The sequence below is a fragment of the Taeniopygia guttata genome, chromosome 1A, assembly GCF_048771995.1.
Source record: "Taeniopygia guttata chromosome 1A, bTaeGut7.mat, whole genome shotgun sequence".
NCBI lineage: Eukaryota > Metazoa > Chordata > Aves > Passeriformes > Estrildidae > Taeniopygia > Taeniopygia guttata.
In genome coordinates, this window is record NC_133025.1 from 55160645 (window position 1) to 55187790 (window position 27146).

Below are 27146 nucleotides of genomic sequence, written 5' to 3' on the forward strand. Positions count from 1 at the left end.
TTCCATATCCTGCTCATCTGTATATCTTCAAAGGTCCACAGTTGCTGATTTTTGCCCTCTATTTTTTTCCTCAACCAAAAGGGGGATATTTCTAAAAAAGTAAGAAAATGTTACTGTACAAAGTTTTGTTGTGAAACAGGAACCATTCAGAGAAGGCTAAAATGCTTCCCTGTGCTTTAATATTGCTTCAAAAATTCTTTAGATTATGAACTGTTAGCATACTGCTAGGCAATCTCCTGCAGCAGAATAAATCTTGGACTCAGGTGTCCCATGACACAAGTGACCTTGGATGAAAGCCACAAAAATGGCAACAAAATAAACTAGCACACATCCTTTGACATTAAGTAGCTGGTGCTATATTTTCCTGCAGCAATATTGTCATAAAGTAAAATCCAGAGTTAAAAGTCAACTACAGCTCCATACCCAAATAAAAAGCAGAAGCAAATTAAATCTTCCCCTGCCCAAAACTGGAACAAAGCAAAAATATGGAGATATTTTTAAATATAAATACTAAGATAAATACTAAGTATGTACAGTTTATAAGCAAAGCAATACTCTCTTTTTCTTGTCATAGTTAATCTTGGATGTGTTTGCCTCATGTTTTCTGTATCTTTCCCAACCTGCAATACAATTACAGAATTTCATCATTTAAAGATGTGGACCTGGATTCAGTACTTTGGTCCTGAAACACTGAAATAAAATTGCACAAAATCTATTTGAAGACATTTTACATGAAACTGTATCTAAATAAAGAGAACAGTAAGAGAATCTCATTATCCATGCTTTATGGGAGTATCTATTGACAGAAAAATCTACCACCACACCACAGTTCTTCCTAATTCAGCAGATCACAGTCACAAACCCCAAACAGGTGCACATGTGAGAAGAGGACAGAGGAATCCAGAATCACAACGAAGTGAGCAAATTTCTGTGTTTACAAAAAGCAGAAGCTGAAGATCTAAGACAACATCCTGATGCCCTGGAAGATCACTGCATTGTGAAGCTACAGAACAGAGAGCAAAGTGAGAAGGTAACAAAGCTTTATCAGAGCAGAGACTAACACAAGCACTCCTTCTGAGGCAGGCAACCAGGAATGATTTGCAACCAAAACCAGCTGCTACTTCAGCCACACAGTGACAGTGGTTTGTGTATTTTATTAGAAGAGTACCAATCACCAATGGAAAATCCCATTAAACAAAAGATCAAATGAGCCTTCACCAGACTTAGGAAGAGGGAACCACAATAATGGAGGCAGCCTGAGACTGTGCAGAATTGTCTCTTATTGACAGAACAACCCTTGGCAGCCAGGAAAGTTCCTTTAGAGCCTCCAGCCTGGTGGCTCAGACAGCCTCAGGTTCCAAAGTACTTACAGATCAGAGAAGTACAATAGGAAAGTATCTGCAACCTCTTTACCTTAGATCTACCTTCATGTAATCAGTAAACCTTTTGATTAACAATGCATATTCTGTAACTGAACATCTGGACAGTCACTCTTCTTCACAGTGTTCCAGTGAAATCAATGTTTAGGGTATTTCTTGTGCATGGATTCTCTCTTGGCCAGGCTGGCTTTTTCTTTTCTTTCTTTTCCTTCCGTCACAATGGTGCAGACAGATCCTTGTCCGTTTTTCTTCAAAACACTAACAGAAATTGAGCTATTCATGCTGTTCACCCTGAGTTGATTCTTGTTTGGCAGAATTATGATCCTTGCCACACTAGACTCCATGTCTCTGTTTAATCTCACCTCATGCTGACACATTTGAGTGGTCTATACATAGCAAAAGGATGGTGATAACCAGTTCAGTTCAGTGCACAGTCAGATGCACTGTGATGTTGTCTGATTATTCTCCTTGCAGTTTTGTTTAACCCCCTGTATCGTCCAGGAAGATCCTCATGGCAGGAGGAACATGAGACACAGGGTGAGCTCTCCCTGTGAGGACAAAACTCTTGCAGAACGCAGCCCCAACTGCTGCTGAGAGCCCAGTGCCAGTCCCATGGCTGTGCTCAAATCCCTACACAAAGGTGCTGACATTTGGCCCCATTGCCACACTTTGCACAACAACCTCTCAGGGCAGGCAAGGTATGTTGTGTAAAAAGGATAGTATGGAGTATTTCTATTAAATACAAACTGCTTAAGGCACCCTTAGTTATTGTAGTTGCACATGCTGATCTACAAGGTACTGAGAGATAGAAAGCCAACGCATTTAATAAAAAAGGAAAAAATCCATTATTCATATACTGATATGTCCTTTCCATACTCTGTACTTTGCTCAGAATCTCATTTATGCGACTATGGAGAGTTTTCCTGATGTACACAAAATATCATGTAGCTTGAGCTCTGCCAGAAAAAAAAAACAAAAAAAAAAACAGCAGGAAACTGCATGACATTGGGTAAAGTCCCAGTAATTTAATCAAATGAGTAATTAAATTATTTAAAGTGTTCATTTAACATACCTGGCAACGAGAGAAAGCAAACACTGATCCTATTTCACCCTTGCTGGGGACCAGATGAAACAAGTTACCATTTTATGAGACTGGGAGTTAGAATTCAGGTTAAGAATGTGATTCTAGTCCAAAAAAGATTAACAGTGTCAGAGGGCAGGAGGCAGCACAGGAGCCAAATATTTACTTGGGTAACAAATACACTCTTTAGAGCCTGTTAGAAGTGGCAATCACAACCTGCAACCTCACAACCAATCCAGAATGTTTGTTAACACCTGCAGAGGGGCTTCCCAACCTGCACCCTCACACATGGCGCAGATGATACCACCAGTCCTCTGGAGTTCTGCTTCCAATCCATCACGTTCACTTCAAAGCCTCAAGGGGAATTAGCAATTGGGATGTCATTCATCACCTTGCTGAGAACCATTTTTTCTCCAGGAGAGCTTGTCATACCAAGCAACCCACACAAAATACAATTAAACAGTGTCACCGCTAGACAGATTAAAATTGCAGTTCAGTAGTGGAACTTGCTGTTGCTGAGCAATTTCATAAATTAAGTACATTCTGGCAGAGCTTCTGTGGAAGGTATCAGCAGTAATCCAAACACCAGGACCTAGCAAATTACATGGGTAAAATCCCAGCTCTGTTAGAGCCAATAGCAAAACTCCCAGGCACTTCTACAGAGCCAGAATTTTAATTTCTCATGCCAGCTGCAACACGTTGCTATGGCTTTGGGCAAAGTACACTAATTCAGCCTCCCTAGTTCAAAAACATAGACCACTAAGCACTGCTTTCAGAGAGACAGACTGTGGAGGACACAGAAGTGGCTCACAGAGTAAAGGGCAAGCATTATCAACTAATGCAATTTAACAAACAGGCTACTCCAGCAACTCACCACCAGAGAAATACTCCACTGATACAAATACCAGGCTTGCAGTTCCAGCCTGGAAAATTCATTTTTTGTCCTGTGGAAGGCTGGACAGTGCCTTCTTTATGAATTCCATGCACAGCAGACTGGTCCAAGCTCTGGTGCAGATGACTATCTTCACTAGTTTGATATTTTGAGAACTGTGTTCAGGTGTTCTGTGTCAACCATCAGTTATGTTCTTTCACAGCCAATGAGTGTAAGTGAACAGCTGCCTGCACGAGGCAGAGATTAACAAACACACTGCTACACAATGCACATATTAACTCTGGATAACACACACATTTGTTTAAAATTAATTCTCAGGTGTTTTTGCAAAGAAGTTTCATGGCTGTATGAAAAGCAGCTATAAAATGAGATTTGGCTCCTTGGTAGGTGGCATGTTACAGTTTTTAAAGAAATATTATTCTTCCCATATAAATGCACAACAGATGTAACATTCGACCTAAGCAATAAGATTTATTACTGTTTTTAAAGCAAATTCAGCACAGCTTAAGAGAACACTGTACAGAACTCTTTAAGCTAGGAAGAGGTTCTTCTTGTCACCAATGCATGCTTTGCATTTGTCAGTTCTTGCCCTCAAAGCCAACCCACAGTTTAATATTTCAGGTTTTTTACAAAGGTGATGATCCTGCAATTCAATCTGCTAATGTAGCACATAGCAGGCTCCCTCCAGTCGCAGCAGTCCTGGGCTCATGTCTTTGCTTTTAGTATCAAAAGAAATGTGCATGGCCTCTTTGGTCTCTTTTTGAGCCCCCAAAACATTTCATGTGATTTATGTTAGGCGTTATTCAAACAGCACATGCAATCAAAAGTAAGTGTCACACATTGTTTGGCAATGAAAAATAAATGTTACAGCTGTGATCAAAGAACATGTTTTGCTTATATTGTCTTACATTAATTTCTTTACCTCATGCACGCTTGTATAAATATTTACGGTTTCATATTTTCTTCAGAAGCCATTGTTCTTCTGTTTTCTAAAAATAACCTGCTATGCATAATATTCTCTTTTCAAAGCACTGTTCTTCCTTTTGTGAAGTTAATTTCCAAGATCTCTGTGCATGAAAAGTGGTGAAAGATGGATATGTGCAACTTCACAAACAAACCTGTTGAAAATGAAGAACAATTCTTGGACAAACACCTTCAATGGTGAACAGTTCTGTGAGAAATTAATAGGCCTCTATGTTATGCAGTAATTTTACATTTTGTATAAGGGCACAAAATGTGAAAATTATAACATACCTGAGTAAAACACTAAAATCTCATTTCAAGACAATTTTTGTTGCTCAACAGCTTTAACTATCAAGTGAATTTCACAGTTTTTGCACTTCACTTCATGTAATGTAATCCAGATGTCCAGCAGGCAGCCCCCGACACTCTCTCAGGTGAATCCTGAAGCAGACACTGTTGTATTCATGTTGGAGAAATCCATGTATCTGGAACTTCAACTCCTACATGATCATGAACAGAGCTAAACTCTTAAACTGTGAACCTCTATACAGCCTACAAAGAGAATTCTAGCACTAATATACCACTTCCACACTATTTTTATGTTACAAACAACTTGTACTAAAATTGTTTTCTGATCTCAAGTTTAAAGCACTGCATCAAATTTAGGGCTGCCCAAGCACATTCTCTTCCCAAAGGCAGGCATGGAACAAAGTTCTTGGATGCTGCTCTAGAAGACCTTTGGGCAACATTGGGAATGCTGCAGATCTCCGATCATATCAAAAGCATCCCCTCAATTTAGATGGATCCTTTCCCAATTCATCACAATCACATATGCCTGCAGATTCTCTCTGAATTAGTGTTCCCCAAAACTCTTCTAATCCAAGAGTAGTTCATCTGCCAGCTCCCTAGACAAAGAGCACTTTCAGTAGCTCTTTAGGAGGTATGCTGATCATCTTTAAGAAAGATTGTAATCCCACTGAGTGTCTCATGTTGGTGATTGCATATCAGTCAGGACAAGCAGTTTCCAGACATTTTAAAGGGATGCATCTGATTTCTGCCAGAGAAAAATCACATTAAGTCTTCACCTCTCATTAACTGCTGTCAGTCAGGGTACTGACATCCATACAAATGATGCATATTGTATTTGAAGAGTATCTGCATGTATTTGCAGTGATCCACATGCCAGGAAACTTTCTGCCTGTGCAGTGCCCAAGCACTGCTTTAATTTTCTTTCATTTTACACTGGTTTTCTCTGATTAGTGTAACAAAGCTAGTAGCAGTGGAAGAGGTGTCCTAAGCAAGCAGCTTGCCCTGTTCACACATCCTCTTCACTATATGGTTTTATGCCAAGACTTCCTGGTATCTAGAATCTGGCTTCCTTAAACACAGTGGGAACATGCATCTCTACTGTGTCTCACCCACCTGGGTTAAACCTGGTATCCCAGAGAAAAGAATGCTATTCTCACTCCTAAGATCAGGAATTTCATAGAAATGCCTGCTGTATGCTTTTCTGCAGTGAGGAAAATCGATTCTCTGCCTACCTGCAGAAACAGCCACTTGGACTTGAAGAAAGTCCTCAATCAGAGACAGAGGCCTTTGAGGAACTGACCACCAGACTGGCAAATATTAACAAAAGATTGACTGGGGCATATCTCAGAATGAGGACTGGGTACTCCATTACATAGTGCATTTTTGCTTATCCTCTGAGCAAATTTCAGTACAAGGTATAGGGATTTCAAAGTGCCCATATTAAGGAGTAAATCACAGAGAGGCTTATCAAACCACAGGTAGAAGTGAGGGACTTCTGAAGTTCTGTATTATCTGTGTATGTCAAATGAGAGACTGTTCTACAGAGAGAAATGCAACTGATGAATTGCATTCCTTCAAGAAAAAGATTTTATAAAAATTGTTTAAGGTTTACCTTTTCATGGCTTTTCAAAACTCCCTGAAATATCCATAACATTGTGGGTGACAAAAGAAGAAAAGGAGGGAAGAAAAAGACAGAAAAGTATTCTGGAAACAAGACAGTTAAATCACTAATGTTCTCTACAATTCCTTTGGCTCAAGATAGTCTCAAGACAGACTCTGGTTTTGTAGGAAGGAAAAAAAAATCCTCTAATGTCCTACCGTCTTTCATCTACAATGTATGATGGAATCCAGAGTCTCAAACTGCCAGGACTTCACAGGCAGAGGGCACATCCTAAAGCAGAGCATTTCATGCCTCCCTGACACCCCACAGGCAGCCTTTTCCCCTAAAGCAAAGAATCTCACAAAATTTGCTTTCCTTAAAGCAAACAATATAATTTTGTGTGACGTTCTTTAAATATTTTGACTTAATACTCCCAAAATACATTCATTTCAGTCAGATTGTCCACATGTGGGTTTTTAGGGGATTGTTGAGGTTTGGGGTTTTTCACCTTTTTCCTCAGCTTGATATTCTGCACTCTTCCTGGAGATGGGAATTGTAATTAAAGATTCTGCTTTGTAATGAAAGCAAGCAATGTACTTCAGTGCTGAAAGAGAGACAGCAAAAAGAGGCAGCCAAAACACGTGGTGATTCTTATTTTCCTTTCACAAGTGACAAAACAGTATATGCAGTTCAACACCCAGGATCAGTTAATTTTATCTGGAAAAGTAGCTTATGTAAGTTCGCATTTGCTATGATTATAATCCCCATAACATTAATTTCCTATGTAAAGCCACTGTGGTGCCCACATGGGCACTTTGGGATTATGGGCATGGGGCAACATAAATCACCAGTTATCAGACATTGTTTTATTTTGCAATACATTCATGATTCCCTATCCTTCCATTGGCAAATACATCATGCTTGGTTGGCAGTGCTGGTATCTGATATTCCATGATTACCTCGGCTTCAAAGTGAGACAGTAAATGCACATTTGTGTTACTCTCCCTTTAATGTAGTACAAAGCTGGACAATAACTCAGAAAGAAACACCTAAAATCCATTACCTATTTATGATCATGTACAAATGGGTATTTATCATGTTAAAAGAGAACCATATGTTAAAGTGGAGGCCAGAGCCCAGTAATTCTTTTTGGAAGAAAACACTTTTCAGAAAAAAAGAATAAAATAATTAACATTTGCTTTGGCCAGTAGAAACATTTGCTCATGAATCTTCTGGGAAGGGAAAGGCATTTAACCTTTTTACATGCCATTCCCTCAGACATCTCTGACCCCAGAGCAAAATAGACAACAAAGATTCCCAACTCCACAATGCTGATTAAACTCTTGTATGAAACATCTGGATGAAATTTTCTTGGCAGCTGATTTGAAAAGTATACAAGAAGCAGAACTAGGGAGCAGCCATAGTTCAGCTTAGTGACACCAAGATGATGCTATGCAAAAGCAGATTTTACCTTGAACACATCAACTCCTATATATTAGCTTGTGACTGTGCAAGCAACCTCATTAGCAGAAGAAAAATAAATCCATCTTCTACTCTGCACAACAGTGTAGAGAAGGCAAATGGGCTTTAAAAGAAACCCAACTTGACAATCTAGTTTCTTTTAATAAAATAATAAAGGGCTTAAACAGTTTACCTGCCTAATACTTAACTTGAATTGACAGGTAAGAGAAAAGTCACCAGTGCCCTTAACTTCCAAAAACCATTTCTTAACTTCATGAATTATTTCAAAACTTCTGTGGTTTCTGTTAAACTCACCAACAAACTGCATGTATTGCTTTCCTATGTACTATCTCAGTCAGTACACCCCCAGGCCTAAATTAGCAAGTGACCTGTAATTTTCATAACCTGACATTCAAAATAAAGGCTATCCTGGCTCTCTGCTGCTTGACCTTAGACAACCTGTCCAATGCAGCTCAAATAGACTGTTCCCTTTTGGAAATACAGACCCTGGAATTCTCACAACTTTCCACATGTACAATAGGCCTAAAAACGAGCCATTTTCACTGCTGCTATTAACTAAGTAGCATCAGTGAAAAACCTACATGAACCAGGCCAACTTTACTCTGTAGCTGCTGGGGAGAGGAAGGCAAAAAAAAGAAAGAGGAAGCAGCAGCACAGAAACAGCCTTAGAGTCTGACAAAAAGGTGCAGGAAACAGGAAAGTGTAGGGAACATTCTGCCTCACAGCTGCCAGGCTAGGAAAATTCCAGAAGGAATGGGCAGAGATCCTCTGGCCTTTTCCAGAAGCCAAGGCACAGAGTGCTTCAGATTCATCAGACTCACCCAGAATGACAAAATGAAAGCTACAGCACTGCACAGAGCCAGTAGTAATTTACTGTAGTTGTGGAAAATTTGATGGGGTATGGGAAAGGATTTGACTTTTTATTTGGGATGCTGCTGTAAAGAAATAGATTATTAGTATGTGTTTAATATTGATTGGTGAATATTTTTAAACCATAAAGAAATTAACACAGAGACAAAATCTGGTCTAAACATTTTATCTCCAATCCAAAGTTGACATTCTAAAGGACCCCTACTGCTTTTTGCTACACCACTGCGATCCCAGTAAACCTAAAGGAGGGGCACCTATTCAAATTAGTACTGCTATCACTTCCTCTCTAGATGAAATTCTCCACAAACACCTTGTCCTATAGAACCCTTTAGGTTGGAAAAGACCTCTAAGGTCGTTAAGTACAACTGTTAACCCCATGTTCACTGCAAAACCCTGTCCCTAAGTGCCACATCTACGTGTTGCTTAAACACTTCCAGGGATGTTGATTCTTCCCACTTCCCTGGGCAACCTGTTCCAATGTGTGACCACGGTTCCCATAAGGAAATTTTTCCTAATATCTAGTCTGAACCTCCAGTGGTGAAAACAGTCTTCAAAATTCAGGAAAAAAATCTGTCAGAAGAAATTTCAGCATGGAACAAGAATAACCAACTGCAATGCAGACCAGAAATACAATCAGAGTGTAACAGCAAGAAGTAAGTTTGAAGCTGTTCTTCTTCTATCAAAATAAATAAAATATTGCAAATATTTTGTACCACATTATTCAGTACTACCACTGGAATGGTAATGAATGAAAAAAACCAGAAGAGATTATCCCACATATAATCCAATATTCATCAATAATAGCAAAAATAAGCTGTCATGTAGAACACCTACATGAGAGGGCCACACCACTTGTCCAGGAAGGAGCTAATATTGATGTAGATTTAGAGTAGCCACCTGCCAGGCAAGCCACTGTAACTCAAGCGAGTTGAATTCATGGCTAAGAAAATAATTTAAGACTACTGCATCAAGGAAAAATCTGCCATTTTGTTAAGACCCTTTGACATAACCAGTGTATGCTCTGCAACTCCAACAGACACCTCCCTCTACTCATTTGGTCTACACCAAATTGGGAAGGTGTGCTAATATTCTGAATCCAGCAATTTGTATGCAACCAACAAACAAGTAAACTGAGCAGTAAAAAGCAGGTGATTGGAAAACATGGAACCAAGGCTTACAGTGTATCAAGAAATGTCCTTACACTTAAAAAATTATAATGCACTCCAAAATCCATTTGTTCAGGCAATCCATGTACAACAGAAGGCACTGTTATCCATTTGAATCTATCAATTCTGCACAGCAAAAACCTGAGAAGTGCAACTCAATTAGATGCAGCCTGGCCCTTCCCGGTCATCCAGGTTCCTTGAGGATGAACATTTCCTTTCAGTCCATCAAATTATAAAAACACCACAAGAATTTGTACATTTCAGTAGCTGGTTAAAAAGAGCACTCTGGTGGGGGAAGCACACCACTATTACCCAGAAAACCTTCAGCTGCATTAAATTACCCTCCTGTATCACTCAGAAGTCACGATAATTTCAAGAAAATGTAGTGATGAGACCCTTCCCATTGATCTTTGTAGCCGATCCTTCAGTTGCCACCGGGAGTATTTCCAGCAAAATTAAATGCTGTGATCAGTCCTTTGTTGTCAAATGTGTAGCCACTTTGTTGTTCTATTGTCTTAGTCTCTAGAATTCAAAGAAAAAGGATATGAAAAATCGTCTACAGAGAACACCACTGTCAGAGACAATACAGCTCAACTACAAATGCAAAAGTTATGGAAAAAACACTCAGCTGAGTCAAAATTTCATTCCCTAAATGCAATGACAGGAATAAATTACACTCAGGTTTTCTCTGAAAGCATAAATGTGCACACCTCTGCAACACAGTTGAGAAATTAATCCTTTACTGAATCAGTTTATGCTACACTATTCTGCATTCTTCTTGACTAAATCTGAATTTATTTTCCATGATGCAAGCTTTCTACACATCTAAAACCTCACACTAACTGCAAGGTAACATAAGTAGTTAAAAAGTTAGAAAACTGTTAAACACATAATAACTGATAGTAATCTTCATCAAATGCCTGTCTGCAGATAGATATTGCCTTAATTTGATCTTAATTTCAAATGTCAGATTGTGTAAAACTAGTTCATACCCCGTTCAAACAGCAGCACAAGTCAATGAGAAGGCAATTAATTAGAAACAACAATAAACTTACTCTGAATAACACACACTTCCAGGCAAGGAAGAATGTAATAATGATAGCCTGTTCACGCTTCCTAGAAAACGTTAATTAGCACAGAAGTGGTCCTTACAGATTAGAAGCAGTTGCAACATCTCTGCAAGAGCTGAAAGGGGCCCAGGGAACTGACTCACCTGCAGCAGTTCTCCTATGCTCTGCTAATGTGTAGATCTCCTGCAGCTGTTTCTTCTGATCCTCGCTCAACGGTGCGGTCAGGGAATGGTACCAGGCTGCATCCCGGCTCTGCACCGCTGTCAGGGCAGCAGTGGAGGAAAAGTCATTGTCAGCTTACATACAAGTTCATCTCAGAATAACAAAGTGAAACACATGGAAATTCTGCCTGGTTTTAAAACAGAATCTGCACTGCAAAACAAGATCTGTATTCCTGTTGGTTTTCTTTGCACAGAATTCCCACTCTAATAGAGGCAATCCATTTTGAGGAACTTAATTACATCCTCTGCTTTCTGAAACAGAACATTAACCATGTGGCCATTATTCATGGACAATGTGAATTGAATTGAATCTTCTCATTCAAAACTCATATGAAAACTAAAAGCAACAAGATTAGTGAAACAGGAAAGGGAGAAAATAATTTCTCCATTAACATCAACAAGGTGACAAATATTTCTCTATATAGGAGTCCCTCTACTGACCAAGCTCCACTTATTTAGGCTGTGATTGAAAAATTCTGAGGGAGAACGTGAAGAGAATTAATCTCTGGCTCTATTTGCTACCATTTGCTTTTTGCAGCACTAGTAAGCCAAAAAATCGTAGGACTAACATTAGAAAGTGAGATCACATTTTACAGTTTCAGTAATCTAAACTATTACTTGTAACAAAGAAAAGGGTTTTCCCCACTGATGACCATAAACATCTCCAAATAATTTCATCATGTTATATCATTCTGCCAAACAGCAAACACATACTCAGAAGTGCTTGTGTAAAAAACTGGTATTCATCAACACCATTTTCAAGGTCAAGAGGTGTGCTGAACCCTTCAAGAGCAGTCTCCTCCAATGCATCTTCATCCCAGTCATCATCATCATCATCTTCATCCTCTTCCTCTCCAGCTCCAGCACTGCCCCCTCCTCCTCCACTGTGGTTCTCTTGCATTGCCTGGCTCACTTCATTTGTCTCATCCTCATCGCTTGGTATCTCTTCTGCAAAAGCATTGATATGTTTTGTAAAACAAAATTTAAAACTATAAGGAAACAATGACTGATGAATTAAAAACAATTAGTAAATCTAGGTTTTGGCTGGAAAGGGGACCATCTGTTAATACCTCCTCCCCAAAATCTTAAAAGTCTTATGTTAAATGTTGAAACATTTCCTACATTCAAGATCAGTTAAAGTTTTGTTTCTATGCAGACCTGAGGCATGTGAAACTGCCATCTTTTTTCTTCTTTTATTTATGCAATCATTGTGCAATTAGAGGGTCCAAAATTTTTGAGAAAATGTCTTCGATTAAATGGTCCATCACTCTGCTTTTTAAATTACAGAGACTTGCATAGAATTCACAAATGTACATAAAACCATGAGAAATTAATCTGTAGACCAACTATCTGCCTTCTCTTCTTTAGTGTTGCCTTATTTGAACAACTTAAACCAACACATTAAGGTGGTGTTACCTTCCATTCCACTTATGAAACTATGACCCCCTGAATTAAAGGCAACTACAACCTGCAATTCTAAATACTGCTTCTTCTTACTTAAGGAAAGGTATTTCTGGCTTATAATCAAGATTTTTAAAAACTAAAACCTTAAATTCTGAATCTGCAGCTCTTCCTCTGTTAACAGTTTAGAAAAAATAAAGATAACTATAGATGCAGCAAGCAGGGACTGAATCACAGGATAGAGATCTGAACATTCCTGTGCTGTTTCCATACTGTATTCCTATGTATTGAGAAGAATACTGTGATTCCATTACAGAACCATCATGGGTGAAATGTGAGCGGATTACATAATCTGCTTACATCCAATCTAATTTTCAGACCTCAAAATATCTACTCCTTGTCAAACACATTTGCCTGCAATGCTGTGGAGAATTCCCTCCCCACAATTCCCTCTGTAAGGCATTCTTTGATGTTTTTTCTTTTCTGGCAGACACAAAGGTTAGAGGCCTGTATGCTCAAGGAACCTCAGCTGTCTCAAACCCCACTTTGCAAACAACTTTCCATTTGGACAAAGAAGAGCTGCCAGGATCTTCTTCAAAATTCAATCAAAAAGGTCTTTCGAACAGCTGGGTAGTGAAACAGTTTCTTTCCAAGGAAGCAAGAATATACCCAGTGGAGTCCTGGCAAATCCTGCTGCCTACGTGTGAAGACAGGGCATATTCACAACTCAGAAGAGTAGACCTGCAAGTTATTCTTGAACCAATACTACCCTTCCATAAAACGTTAGCTGTTACACCTTGAAACATTTTGTTTACACTTTGGGAGGAAAAATCAACTCTTAAGATGGTATTTCAAGCACCCAGTAAGCCGAACTATTTTCAGCAGACTAATGAGTCTTAAAAACAAACTGCAATTTCTTACCCCCTTTAAATTAAATCCAGACAAAATCCACAATGTGAAAAGGGGAGATTTTACCATTATCTTCTGCAAAGTGTTTTTCATCTTTAGCATGATCCTCGTGTTCTGTGAGCTCTCGTGAGGCGCAAACTTGTTTTAAACCCAAGAAGAGGAGGAGGATTGAAGGAACAATCTGGGCAGCCACAGCATCCACTGCAGGTGGTCGGTTCTGCAATTCCATTAGGATGCTCAATCCTATTATACACATCTTTCTGTCATGAAGTCTGAAACAAGACAAAATTGTTAGCTAAAACCAGATTTTCACTGCAAGGATATAGAGAGAACATTAAAATGCTGGTGTTTGACATGGCAGAAGACAATGTCTCAGAGGCTATGTTTAAAGATCCTACACAAACTTTTCTTCATCCTGAATGCACGTTTCCCATTGGAAAGTACTTGTCCAAGAACAATTAAATATCTTTCTAGCACTGGTCAAACTCCTGGAGCAACTTTTTCTGATTACCAAATGCAAAATTTGTAATGCTAAATAAATACTGTTTAATAATTATGTAGACTATCTTGTCTTTAATACAGCATTTGATACAGATTATCATTATTAAATAGGATGGAAAATTAATTTGCCTTGGCTTTGATAGCTGAACTGTTTCAGGGATGGAAATTGGCAAAAACTATTAGTGATAAGCAGGAATGCATTGAATCGCAGGGTGCATTTACGGAATGCCCCAGGGATAGCTGAAGTTAAATTACGAGAAGTCCATCAGAATGGCTGCCTTAAACATATTTCAATATACAATTTCTAATGCTAACTTGAGACACATAGCTAACTCTGGTGAAAGCAGGGAAATAATTCCATTTTATCAAGAGTAACTGGCAGTATACTCAAACTGGGAACTGACAAATGAGTAGACCTCCAGTAAAACAAAAGATAATCGAAGAGAAAGAAATTAGTTGAATTAGTAGCAGAAAAATTTTTATGGGACCACAGTCAGGAAACTAGGTAAGAACCTATGCTCTTAGACATAAGAATTGATTTTCACTTCCAGAAACTGGAATTTCTGCAAATAAGATAGGGAAAAAATCTCTAAATGCCTCTGCAAATACTCTTTGGCTCTCCTTTACTGAAGAAGAATTCAACTTAGACTTAACATTACATTATTCTCTTACTATGGGCTTGAGAGGAGCTTTTTTGTTTGAACAATTCAATTTGATGCTGACAGCTTCTGTGCAAGCCTTCTGCAAGAGAAGTAGTGCCACCAAAACTTAAGAGAAACCAAGCAAACCTCCAGAGCTGGCAGAAAATATCCATCCTCCAAACTCCTGGGATACTTCCATTACTGAATCAGTTTTACTTTGGAATGAAGGAGTACAAGTTGAGAAAGAAGTATGATGGGCACCACAGGCTTCAATAAAGCTAACAGGGAGACAAACAGCCCAATCCACCACTTCAAAAATCACTACATAAATACTGCTTTTCAGCGCTTAGCATTTCATTACCTAAGTTCCTATATAACATGCTACTGAACTATTATATCCTTTAAGTAACACAAGTGATCCGATATTGCAACTTTCTAAACATCACTTGTGCTTAAACAAGGTTAGAGATCTGGAGGGATTTCATGACAATTCCCATGTTGTTAGTACTGTTAGGATTTACTCATTCTCAAGAGTAGCTGACAATAAGAATAAATTATATATAACCATGCAGAACATTATGATCCCAGCAGACCTTCCAAGAACAACAAAGCCAACCAGCTATCAAATGACACACTTTGTCACATTGGGTTTGGCTGCTTGGTTACACATGTTGAAAAATGCACCGAAGCGCAAGAGGAATGCAGAGTTCCTGTAACCGTAATCCTCTCTTTTCAGGTGGAATGGGTCACAAAAGAGGGCATACAAACCAGGGAGACTGAGATAGAGGAACAAGGTCTGCTTTCATGAAAAAAACCTATAAATCCCTTACTCCTCTCAGCTAAAATGACTAACTCCTGCATGTTAAAAACAAGCTGTTCACTCTCATGCCGACACTTTGCAGACCAAAAGCCAAGCTAAAGATAATGCTACCTGTAAATTAAGAATAGCTGTTATTTGGAGAGCTATCCTTAGTGCAAGCACAAATGGAAAAAACTTTATCTACATCCTCTTTTTGTCAGCAGTCATCCAAGTATGACCAAAACTCTGTAATCTACACACAAGATTTCTATCCTGCATCTTGACACAAGGAAGCAATGAAATTTCTTCAAGACTCAAATGTACAAACTAGCAGTTTCATCCACATGCACCAGAGTAAACTAACAACTCTTAGGACTATTTTTTATTATACATTTGAAAAAGCTACCATTGCACATCACAACTTGCAATATGCAACTGTAAAATGTAAAAAAAATCTTAGTAATTAATAGCGTAGCTTCATATTAAATTATCATTTTGGGACAGCAAATCAAAGTGCAATAACGAAGCCCTGCTGTCTGAAAGGGAGTCATCACTGGGAAGCAGCCCAAATGACCAAAACCCACAGCATATTTGTCATGCTCCACTTTAAAGCTGATAAAGAGAGAAGTTGCAAGAATGAACACATGTCTTCAGAATATGCATGCTATTAGAAGGCCCTGCAGGACAGCAGAAACTCAGGCATTGAGCCATCTTTAGTGAACCTGAGCCAGAAGGAGACTTTTCTTTCACCTGCCAGCAGAGACAAAGAGCAGGAAAAGCATCTGCCTTGCCTGAAGTTCAGTATTCTACTATACCCCAGCTGTATTAAGGACCCATAGGACTGAACAAGGAACATGGAGCTTTATATATTTTCATAATAGCAAAGAATGGCTTCAGGACCATTACACTGATATCAAAAGGGTCATTATTTCAGCACCCTTCCATCTGCTCAAGGGAGCCTGGATATGATTCTCCTTAGTAATTTGTTCTTTGAGATCTGTACTTATTTGCTCAGAAGCACACAATAGCCCTCCCTAACAATCAGGGATTCTGCTTATTCCTCAGTGGTTTATCAAGCCTGGAGTGTTAAACACACAACACACAGCACTGCAATGCACAACTCCAAGCCAAGTCTATTTTTAGCAAGCTGTGTGTGGTCCTCATAATCTGCAGGACCTCTTCTTGCTAACACATATTCCTTAGTACAGCACAAAGGATTTTAAAATCTTTTGTGTTTTAAACCAAGCTGACAGTATTTCAGAGAAAAATCGCTAAGCCTTTCCTCTTACTGTGAGAATCAAGTTTCTTTCTATTACATCAATCCGGTTCCTGGACAAACGGCAAATAATTTCCTTCTAGTTAGTTGCTATTTCCTTCTAGTTGCAAAGTTGGAACCAACATAAGACTGGCGTTTTTATACGCAACTCTGAGAAACCTAGGATTTTTAACTACTCAAACTCTTATCAAATATATAACCCTATTCAGCTTCAAAAAACTCATAATCACTTACTGAGGGTTTTTTTGAAGCAAGTGAGATTTTCCTTTCACCCTGGTTACCATAGAAGAATTTTTAGTATGAGAATAATCATAAGTCATGCAGAAGTTTCACCCAAACCTCAGCTGTCAGTAAAAAGGTAGAAAGTGGTAAGGAGCAAATGTTTCTGCAAAAGGGTTTCCAGTGTGAAGTTATTGCAGAAAACATGATGAAATACATACAATATCCTGTGGCACATAGGCACTATCAGCACACAACCACAGATATGTGATTTCCACTATGTCATACTGAATATATGCACAGTCTTACAAGGAATTTTGAGTTCTCCCTGCCTGGCTAATTTTTAATATGCCAACTTTGTAACACTTTTTCAATAGTTTCCATGGTTTTAATAACATGGAAGTACAGCTACTTATCTTACCATAACTGCTTTTCCCCTGCATTTTCCCCATGGATTCTATCTCATGTGTTCATACATGCTGCTCCAAAAATACTGCATTCTTTTGGCAAACACCAATGGCTCCAGCCTGAGCATGTGCAGCCATGCATAACCCTACTGCTGGCAGAGCACAATCTATGGGGACTAAGACTTCACAGGACAAGAAGAAAGACATAGAATGGTTTGGGTTGGAAGAGATGCTAAAGGTCATCTAGTTCCAACTCCCCTGCCATGAGCAGGGACGCCTTCCACTAGACCAGGTGGGTCAAAACCCCATCCAGCCTGACCTTGAACACTTCCAGGGATGGAGTGTCCACACATAAGAGTGTGAGATTTATGTGGAAAAGGCATCCTGGACAGCCACTGTCACCACCATGTTTTAGATTTCCTGCATGGCTGACAAATAACAGCAAGATTCACCTGGTTCTTCACATCTGGAGGTGGATCTACTTTGATCTTGTTCGGTTTCTCTAGGGTCTGTGAGTATACCAAATGATTTAAATCTGGGCCTAAAACTGCCTCTTAATGGAAAGCAAACTAAGTGTAAACCAAAATGACAAATGACAGCTGATGAGAAAAAGCACTGTACAAATAAGAGTGCCCACTGCTCTCTTATGATGACATAAACTTGTTAGGGGGGGACCCAAGAAAGGGTTTCAAGAACACCAAATTTTTTTTGCACTTTCTGTCCTGTTCAGTTAGACTTCTGAATCTGGGGCTCCTTTAATACTCCTAAGAAAACAAATTGTCTGCTAGAAGCATCACTCTCCTGAGGGAAAGGGAGGAAGTCCCTTACAGTACATCACAGTGCCTCACCAGCAGTACTACAGCAAAAGCCCTACCCTGCACCTGGAAGCCACAAAGTGAGGAGACAGCACAGAAAGAAGAGTGACTTTTAGATTTAAGCAATATTACAGATAATTATTTCTCTGCTGGTAGCAGCAGATCAAAGAGAGATTTTTAATCCTCTGCTGCCATTCAAGTGCAGTCTGGGTAGAATGATGGGCATGAAAATTGCGTGTTTAATTTTTAATTTTCACTTTTTTGTTAACCTTTGTCTCAGCTCCAAATACAAGTTTATTTGAACAGTAGTTTCAGTAGCTGATGCTTTTTGAAGAGCAATGCAGGAGAACTGAAAATTAAGCTGTAGCTCACAGTACTATTTGAGATTGGAGCCTAGTCAGACCCTCAATATTTTTCCTCTCTGAATCTGACTAGTTTCTCACTGAATGCTCCAGGATAAATTATTTCAGGCTATAGATCTCTTTCAGTTTACCATCTGTAAGGAATAGCTTCTTTCCTACAGTCTCTGTATTTGCTCAGCATGTGATATGTAGTAGAAAAAAATAAAAGCACAAAGAGATGAAGCTCAAGAACTTTGCTTCAGCCATTAAAGAAAATTGGCATGCAGAAACCCCAAAATGTCTTGCCATTTTCTAAAGTTGGTAGATATAAAAATAATTTAGCAATCAACAATAATATTACCACAAGATGTGGAAGAAGCAACTTAAAGAAGATATCCATCTAAGCCTATCCATACACCTGCAGGCAGATGTCAGCCTCCAGTAACAAAACAAAACTTGAGCAGGAAGGTACGAGGTAGCTGTTAACTACATCTGTCAGCTTTGCCCTTAAGTGGATTTGAATCTCACAGTTAAGACACCACTGGCCTTCACCTCTGCTCAGCATCAAATGCATGCTTTGCTAGGTGATGTCAGGCTTTGCTCCCCTTCATTAACTTTACAAATGCTCAGCTCCTGCCTGAGTGCAGACCAGTGCAGCACACACACATTAATGGGAGGTCACAGTGACGCTTACGTTCAGCAGTATGCCAAGAAGTCAATGGCACAATGATAAATATGCAAGTTGATGGTGGAAATTCATTTAAAATCAGAAGTGGAGTTCACTGCAAAGAGTAATGTTTGGTTTTTTTTAATCAAATGGAGCAGTTAAAAATAACTTATAAAAAATACAGAACAGAAAGTATGTACACAGTGTTTCAGATAAAAAGTTTACATGTTATTTGTTATAAACGATAAATATAGTTACTGGCTTTCACATTTATTTATTAGCTTTTGCAAGCTATTATTGATCACAAAGATTCTGATATAATACAATTTCCAATTCCTTTTAACTGCTTTTTGGTATAATATAACCTGTCAGCTTATGTATGTACCATATAGCTTATATAAATAATAGTGTGACAAATATATATTAGATCTTAGGGCTTAGCATAATATTAAAATAAAAACTGAGTCATGTATTAAAATACTTTTATTCGTGTAACTAGCCCAGATAATGGTGTGAAATAGCTAGGTTGTTTCTCACATTTGTGGACCATCTTATCTGAATGATAACAGTGACAAGAACCAGGACACCAAGAGAAAAAAATTTACTACTGACTTTCCAATTATGAAGAAGTGTCAAAACAACAGAATGGAGGCTCAAGAAGAAATAAAATATATTGATTTAATCTGCAAGATGCCAGACAAGTCAAATGTCAAAACTAAGCAAAAGAGTTCCTACAAAATGTAAACTCACAGGAATGTTTGAGTAAACTCTTATGAATATGCATGTACCCCCTGTAACTTAACAGTATATAGAGAATATTGTTTTAAACTAAGTGTGCTTTTGGCAAATTGCCAAGCACCCCAGTGCTGGATATTGTCCCCTTTATCCCTTATTAAACTTTTAAAGTTTTCAAGAGTGATCATAGTTTCTCACATTGTAGAAAACCAGCTGGTCAATACTGAATACTGTAAAAAAAAAAAAAAACCTCAATACTTGCCCAAAAAAACAGTCTGTGTCATTCATCCACTGGTTTATGAACTGTGCAGTGATGGGCTCAGGATTGTGTGGAAATCTGATGTTCTCCAAGGTGTGCAAAAGTAAGTCAGGATTGTAGTAGAGTGCAGCTATGGCAACTTGAAGACACATGGTACGGAGCTCACTTGTTTTAACTCCTCGAGTCAAGCGCTCCAGAACAGCCTCCACAAAGAGGGGAATACACTGGGCATAAAAGAAGACAAGGAAAGGGAAAAAAAAAAAAAGAAAACAGTCATTAAACATGTCGCCAGATCATACAAAATTTTGTAATACTTTTACCAGAATTATGTCCTGAGTTATCAGAAGTTCAGGTATAGAACCAAGGAACACATTCTATTCACTTTCTAGCCTCCGATCACATGCTTATAAATCTTCCCCCAAACAGCTCTTCTCTGAGCTAAAAATTACAGAGTTATTCTGAGCACAGGGGAGAATATTTGGGGCCATTTGTTGTAGAATGCAGAAAAGATTTAGGAAAAAACTCAGACACTCTCATCTTTGAAGAAAGATACTAAATAATTTCAAAACTAACAGGCATTAGAAATTAAACTACCAAAATTTGTAACACAGTTAGAAGTTTTTCCTAATAAATGTAAAGTGATGTTAAATTTTTTATGAAAGTTTAAAATTAGTTTATTCAGATAAAAGCAAATACGAACAAAATTCTTAACAATGAAATAAACACCTTCTAAACACATATATATTTTAATAGGCAAATTTATACTTAACAAAAATTCGGGAAGCATTACGAAAGCTTTAGTTTATGAGTTTCAGCTCAGTGTGCAACCATTTTAATTCACAGAGTTGTACAGCTCAATTAAGCCTTCTACCACATATTTATTTCAGTGTCAATACATTGAAGTCACTTTAAACTCTTCCAGATTTCCTTTAAAAAATCAAATGTTTCAGAGAACATTTTTATCTTCAATTACTTCAGATTTACAATAGTAAAGTTATATCACTTTCAGTGAAATTAACTGAAAATTTATCACTGAAATCCATTAATTACCCTGTAGCAACACCAAACATGATACCTCAAGGTAATTTACGCTCATTACATGAGTCCAGAATTTGGCCCTTAACAAGAAAAAGACTACTTTCTAAAAAGGTGTTCTAAGAAACTCTGGAAATTTGTGATTATGTTTCTCCCTGCAATCACATGCTAAAAAATCTGCATTTCCAAATGCACTTAGTAATTTAAAACATCAAAAAGTTCCTGTAGCTTGGAGAAACAACAGCAGTTGGATATGTACAGTTAACCTCTCAGCCACAGTAGTCTTAACTATGTGTTTTGCATCAAAAGGGAAATTCTATTAAGAGAAAGCAAAAAACTACAATCTTGCACAACATACTATATATCCTTGTAATTCAGTCCATATCCATTTTGTGGTCATGCCCACTAACATCTTGTCTCAAAATCAAAAAACCCCAACCTTATGAACTTTCCTCAGTTCATTTACTTCTTTCTGTTTTTCTCCCACTGTACATTTCCCTCAGATTCTCTAATTGCAGCTGTTTCTCTCACGAGTCATGGATCATTAGAAAGCAATAAAAGAGAAAACCTGTTCAATATGTTTCACCTGGTCAATACCCCGTCCTTTGCACTGAAGAACAATCACTTCTAGGAGTTTGGCTGCATGGCACTCTGCATCTTCTCCTGCATCTCCTGTCAGTACCTAACAATCAGAGTAACAATTTAATTTATCAGTAGTCACTGACAACACTGAAAGCAAGTGCTCGTGGTACCTGCATAACCCAAAAATCTCTACACAGCATATAAATATGTATTCATGTTAAATTTTGTGAGGCATTAAGACACATTAATTTCTACAGGACATAAACAAGGATAAGTGGCTAACGGTGAATTTTAAAAACTAGAAGAAAGTGCTGTAGTTCTTAAAGAGTTATATTCTTTATATGTTCACACTTTCCCTTTTTTTGAAAGAAATGTCACTTAGAAGAATCACTGATGTTTTCCACATTGTGTTTCCATTTTTTCACTTCAATTCTAATAGTCACTGGCAGATTAACAGCACGGCAAAGTGAAGTGCTATGTCTAGGCTAGTTTCTGATTAAGAACAAGATGTATGCAATCATTCTGTGTGTAGGCACATACATATGAAACTGAGTGCTTCATCTTGGTACATTTCAACCCCATGGTCACTGTCAATCAAACCTGACAAAAGAAGCAAAATTTTCACATTCAAATACTCTAAGTTTCTTAAAAGTAAGCAGGTAGCTAGATGCCTAACACTCTCTAATGCCCCAAATCAGAGGAAGACTGCAGCATCATCTCCTATTTTATTATACATGAGACACTCAGCCTGAAAGAGAAACAAGATAAATGTAGGAAGAACTTCAAATGAGTTCGCACCTTAGCTGACAACCAGAGCCCAACTGCAAGATCCACAACCCAAGGAAATCAGGCTTCATTAATTCCCTTCCTACCAAAATAGCTCTCCATGGAAGAGAGTCAAGACGAACAGCAACTTTCTCCCACACAGCTTTTTGCTATTTTCTTAAAGCATGTCACTTAAAAAGTGTGAAGGTGCTGCATGCACTCAGAACTGAGTCAAGACTAGAATTCACTTAGTTCTGAAATGCTTGGCCACCACGTGGCACGTTCGGGTCACTCAGCTCCTCCAATTGTTATGTACTAGTGATAAGCACAACAGTAAGAATCACCAGCCTTACCTTTTTACACATAGAGTAAATGATTTCTAAATGCTTTGGGTTAGACAGTAAAGTATCAGTGTCAATGGTCACATAATTATGCAAGAGAGGCATCATGTCTGCAGAACAGGGAGAGCAAAAGAGAAAAAAGTTACAAAAAGTGTTAACCAGAGAGGTAGTCCTAAAGGGAAATTCATTAGCTTATATTCTTGAATATGACTGGAAATTAAAACTCTGCGAAGTCTTTTCTGGAAGAATTCTTCATAAAATGCACTGTGCAGGGTGCATTCTTAGAACTAGAGTAGGATTACATTTTAATCAACAAATTTGTAGTTTCAAATTAACTTTGAATATTCAACTTTCTTTGAGTTCAGGACCCCTACAACAACTGATCACACTGACAGACTTGAACACACTTCTCCTACTTAAATATCTCCTGTTAAACTCCCACACTAAACAGACGGGCAGGGCATGACTCAAATACATGATCATTTTAAACCAAGACACTACATGGAAGCAACCCTTATCAGGGTGGGTTTTAGAGATGAATTCTCAAACAGTAAAAACATCACTAGAACAGAAGTGACTTTACCTGCAAAGTATTCAAAGCAATCCTGCTGGAAAACCTCATACAGAACACCTAAAAGCTGCCACATCTGAGGTGAAATCATCTGGCACGTTAAGCTGAAGGCCAAGGACAGAATTTCTTCATAAAACTCTGCAAAACACAATTTGAAGCAGGGTGCTTTACAAAATAAGTTTAACTTGCAAATATCTTGAAATCTGAAACTGAGTCCTGAGTCATTCTAATTGCTGCCTTCTAGTAACAACTAGAAGACAGCAATTAGAACCTAAATCATACGAAGAAAAATAAAACAAATTGTAAAAGACTCTTCCACATATGCCGTGTATTGGCTAAAGCTACAATAATATGCATAGTTTTTCACTATAAATCCATACCAAAAAATACATCAGCAGCACATTAAAGACAGTGCTTCTAATTGATTTACTGAAAAATACATTTTTTCCTCAGCCGTTGTTTTTTCTGCAAGGCCTTATCACAAAACTGTAACTTTTAGTGCAGCATACTGATAAAGCATTAATTTCATTTCAGACCATGTCTGTAAGAGACTAATGTAATCGTAGACATTGTCCTTTAACACAATTAGCCAGAATTAGAATCAGAACAGCATCTTCAGCTTTTGACCTCCAAAACACAATAGCCAATCAGACTAACGTACAAGAGTAGATCAGAAGAAACAAATTACAATGGTAAAGTAATGACTTTTTCTTAAAAGAAACACACACAAAAAGATGAAATTCTGTTCTGGAAGATAACAATCAATTTACATATCTCTAAAACATACCTATAACGTGTTTCTGCAAAACAAGGCCAATGATCTGTAAACAAATGCTCTCGAGCTGTTGAGTGATCTGAAATAAAACCATAAAGCAGCCTATTAAAAAATTAGAAATACAGCAATTAAATGTATTTGACTAATTCAATTTGAGAAGTTCTTCAAATCAAAAATGCTTTTATCATTTTTTTAATGCTGCATTAACAATTATAATATTATGAAATAAGATCTCCCTGATGCAGAAAGAACCTCTTTATCCTGATTTGTGGGCATACAACTCACAAATGGGAGACCAATTCCTAGGAATTCTGTCCAAGATATTGCTGGGTAAACTAAAGATATGGGTCATCACTGTAAAAAACTAGGTTTATGCAAAATATTTCTTTTTGAATTCTACTTTAACACTCTGTAATACAACTAGCCACTGTGAAGAAAATTAACTCTACTCCAACCAAAACTAGCATATTCCAATGAAGCATTTACCAAGTAAGGGCTAAGAATTCGCCCTTGGTACATAAATTCCCTTTCAAGTTGAAAGCTAAACAATTAATAAATCACAAAAGTAAACTGGGCTTTAGATTCAAATCTGTCAGAGATGGCTTGGTACCATCCTGCTGCAGTAAATGCACGTTTATGCCAAGTGATGCAACATACACAGAAGTGCTTCTTGTCATGAATGAAAGGAGGAAAGCACCAAGGAAAACCTCACCTCCTTGTGATCTTCCACAACTGTCAGGATTGTGTCAATTGTGTGCAAGATGCCCATGGCCATAACCGTTTTGTCCTCTACTTCCTCATATTCCTCACTCTGAAGTACCTTACCAAATATTTCAGCCTGTGAACAAAACCAACCAACTTGATATTCAAGAGCAAACCCGTGTTTCTAATTTGTCATTCAAAACCAAGGCAGTTAATGCAGCAGCAGCAATGCCTTATCTGTAAGAGCTGTCAGCACTGAAAAATATGCTTGCTGCTTTTGAAAGGGGAACGTAGCAAATTAAAATCTCCTCTTTTTATTTCACAAGTCTACGTTAAGTCATTTGAAATGCTAAGTAGTTAGACCTTGGCTCATTAAAACCAGTGACACAAATCAGTGTCTTTGAAAAATCCATAGGTTTTAAAGATGCTTCATACAGAAAAAAAACCCAAAAATACTGCAAATACTACAGGTGGACTCTTACAAGGATTACTTTAAACAGTATGTACTTCAAGCAGAGTTCATTAAATGTTCTCCAAACTAGCCATGTGCTTCTGACTGCAGTGGTAATTTACTATTCCTCTCACCAGGTGTTGAGTCATGTCCACAGCGATAGTAGCGACTTCCTGGCTGTACTCGTAGATCATCTTCTGGATTACATTTGTGAGATCATCGTTTTCTGTCTCCCTGACAATGTGCAGGAGCTCCTGCATCACTGGCCTTACATAAGGCTTCACATATTCCTTGGCTAAAAGGTAATAGAAACAAGGTGAAATCAATTATCCATAAACACAAATATACAGCATCTCCAAACCACCAGGTACCTGACAACTCTTGAACAAAGTAAGTTTTTAAAATTTGAATTCACTAAAGACATAAAAAAGCCAAAAAACATACCCAAGGCAATTTTACAGTCCATAACTAGTAGACAGAGTAAATAAATTGTGTAATATTGAAATGCCACCTACAGCTAAAATCCAGTTTTGAGGGAACACTTGCTCTCATATATAAAACAGTGTTCATTTTTAAACATATACACTGCTTAACTTCACTAAAAAAACCCAAACATGGGTGATATTTACTTTATTAAAATAAACATGCTGATTCTAACTTCTTTTGTGCCATAAAAATTCTGGGATGTAATGAGCAAGTGAATTTGTCTAAACATGATAAAATATTCTGAAATCTATGCCTTCAAATGACAGAAATGTTTAGATAAATCTGCACCAACCTCTTTGTCTTGACAAAAAATCAATAGATCAGTGTATATAGCTGATGAATCACTGTCACGTACCTTGCTCTTGGTTGCTTATTAAGGTCTGAAGGGCTATGGCTGCTTCTACTTTGACAGGCATCTCCTTATCATCAATCAGGCTCTTCTTTGCCAGCTCTACTGCATTCCTCAAGTTTAGCTCATTGTGAAATTTCAAAGCACTGAATGAATGAAGTACCCAACAGGACTGCAAGGCAAAAAGAGAAGCAAGTTAGGGACTATGGCAATTTTAAGCATTTTTAAAATGCTGCGTCAAAACCAATGCTAACTATCTCCCTGACTGCATGCATGGTTGTTCTTTCTCCTACTTAATTACGGTGTATTCTTTCATTAAATATAACACAGGTATTGCACTCAAGCAGTTCTTTGTTAGATGTTCCCAAATTCCAATAAATTCAGAGTGCACATAATTTGGATTCATAGCTGTGGTCCTTTCGGGGGAAATAAAATCAAAAAAAACCCAATGAAAACTGTTTGTCCATGACTGATATTGGCACTTGGGGATTTTCTGCAAGCAACACTCAAATTGATGTTACCTACTTGTGGAAATCCTGCCTATTCTTCACAGCCATCTCTGCTAATGAAAAATGGCCACAATTGCTGCTCAAATTTTTAAGTTTGATTGAAGAGGTGAGCATTAATACAGCACAGACCCTCAATCAATTCCTTTAACTGAAAAAATTATTTTTTAAATCAAAATTGTGAAAAAATACAGCACAAGAATGTTATTTTAAATTTTACTGTCTATTTATATAATTTCTTTCAGTGACATTCATAATGAAATCAAACTGCAAAGGAAGCAGCCATGGCAAATACTGGAATTGATGTAACAGGTGAACTTACTCGAGCTCTGAGGTATCCCAGGTTAGACATGAACAAGGGAAACACGTGATTCTGTAACATCAGCTCCATTTGATCCTTGAAGACACTCTTCTGTTGGAGTAAAGAAAAATTAATTTTGGAGACCATTCATTTTACGTACTTCTTTCTAGCCCATAACGCATTTCAAATATCAACCATGGGAAACACAATAATTTATATAATAAAGGTATCCTCCCGCAAAGAGAACTGGATCCCTTACCCTGAACAGAGCCAACTCAA

At 37.9% G+C, this 27146-nt stretch overlaps 1 protein-coding gene across 3 annotated transcripts in view; it reads right to left on the bottom strand.

Moving 5' to 3' along the window:
- Window positions 1-3803: 3803 nt before the first annotated feature.
- The window catches only part of IPO8 (importin 8), a 47018-nt gene continuing 23675 nt past the window's right edge, over window positions 3804-27146 (bottom strand). Inside the window, exons 13-25 of one of the 3 annotated variants that reach the window (XM_004175919.6) lie at window positions 26889-26978; window positions 26067-26232; window positions 25360-25520; window positions 24785-24910; window positions 24085-24151; window positions 23310-23435; window positions 22739-22836; window positions 21625-21720; window positions 20007-20227; window positions 13410-13615; window positions 11748-11981; window positions 10956-11072; window positions 3804-10264 (exon numbers count right to left, since the gene is read on the bottom strand). In XM_004175919.6, coding sequence (XP_004175967.2) covers window positions 10167-10264; window positions 10956-11072; window positions 11748-11981; window positions 13410-13615; window positions 20007-20227; window positions 21625-21720; window positions 22739-22836; window positions 23310-23435; window positions 24085-24151; window positions 24785-24910; window positions 25360-25520; window positions 26067-26232; window positions 26889-26978 — 1806 coding nt within the window. In that variant the 3' untranslated portion in view covers window positions 3804-10166. Of the gene's footprint in view, window positions 10265-10778; window positions 10859-10955; window positions 11073-11747; window positions 11982-13355; window positions 13616-20006; window positions 20228-21624; window positions 21721-22738; window positions 22837-23309; window positions 23436-24084; window positions 24152-24784; window positions 24911-25359; window positions 25521-26066; window positions 26233-26888; window positions 26979-27146 lie in introns of those variants that run through there. The other 2 variants (XM_072923501.1, XM_030263246.4) reach the window with 2 other exon arrangements.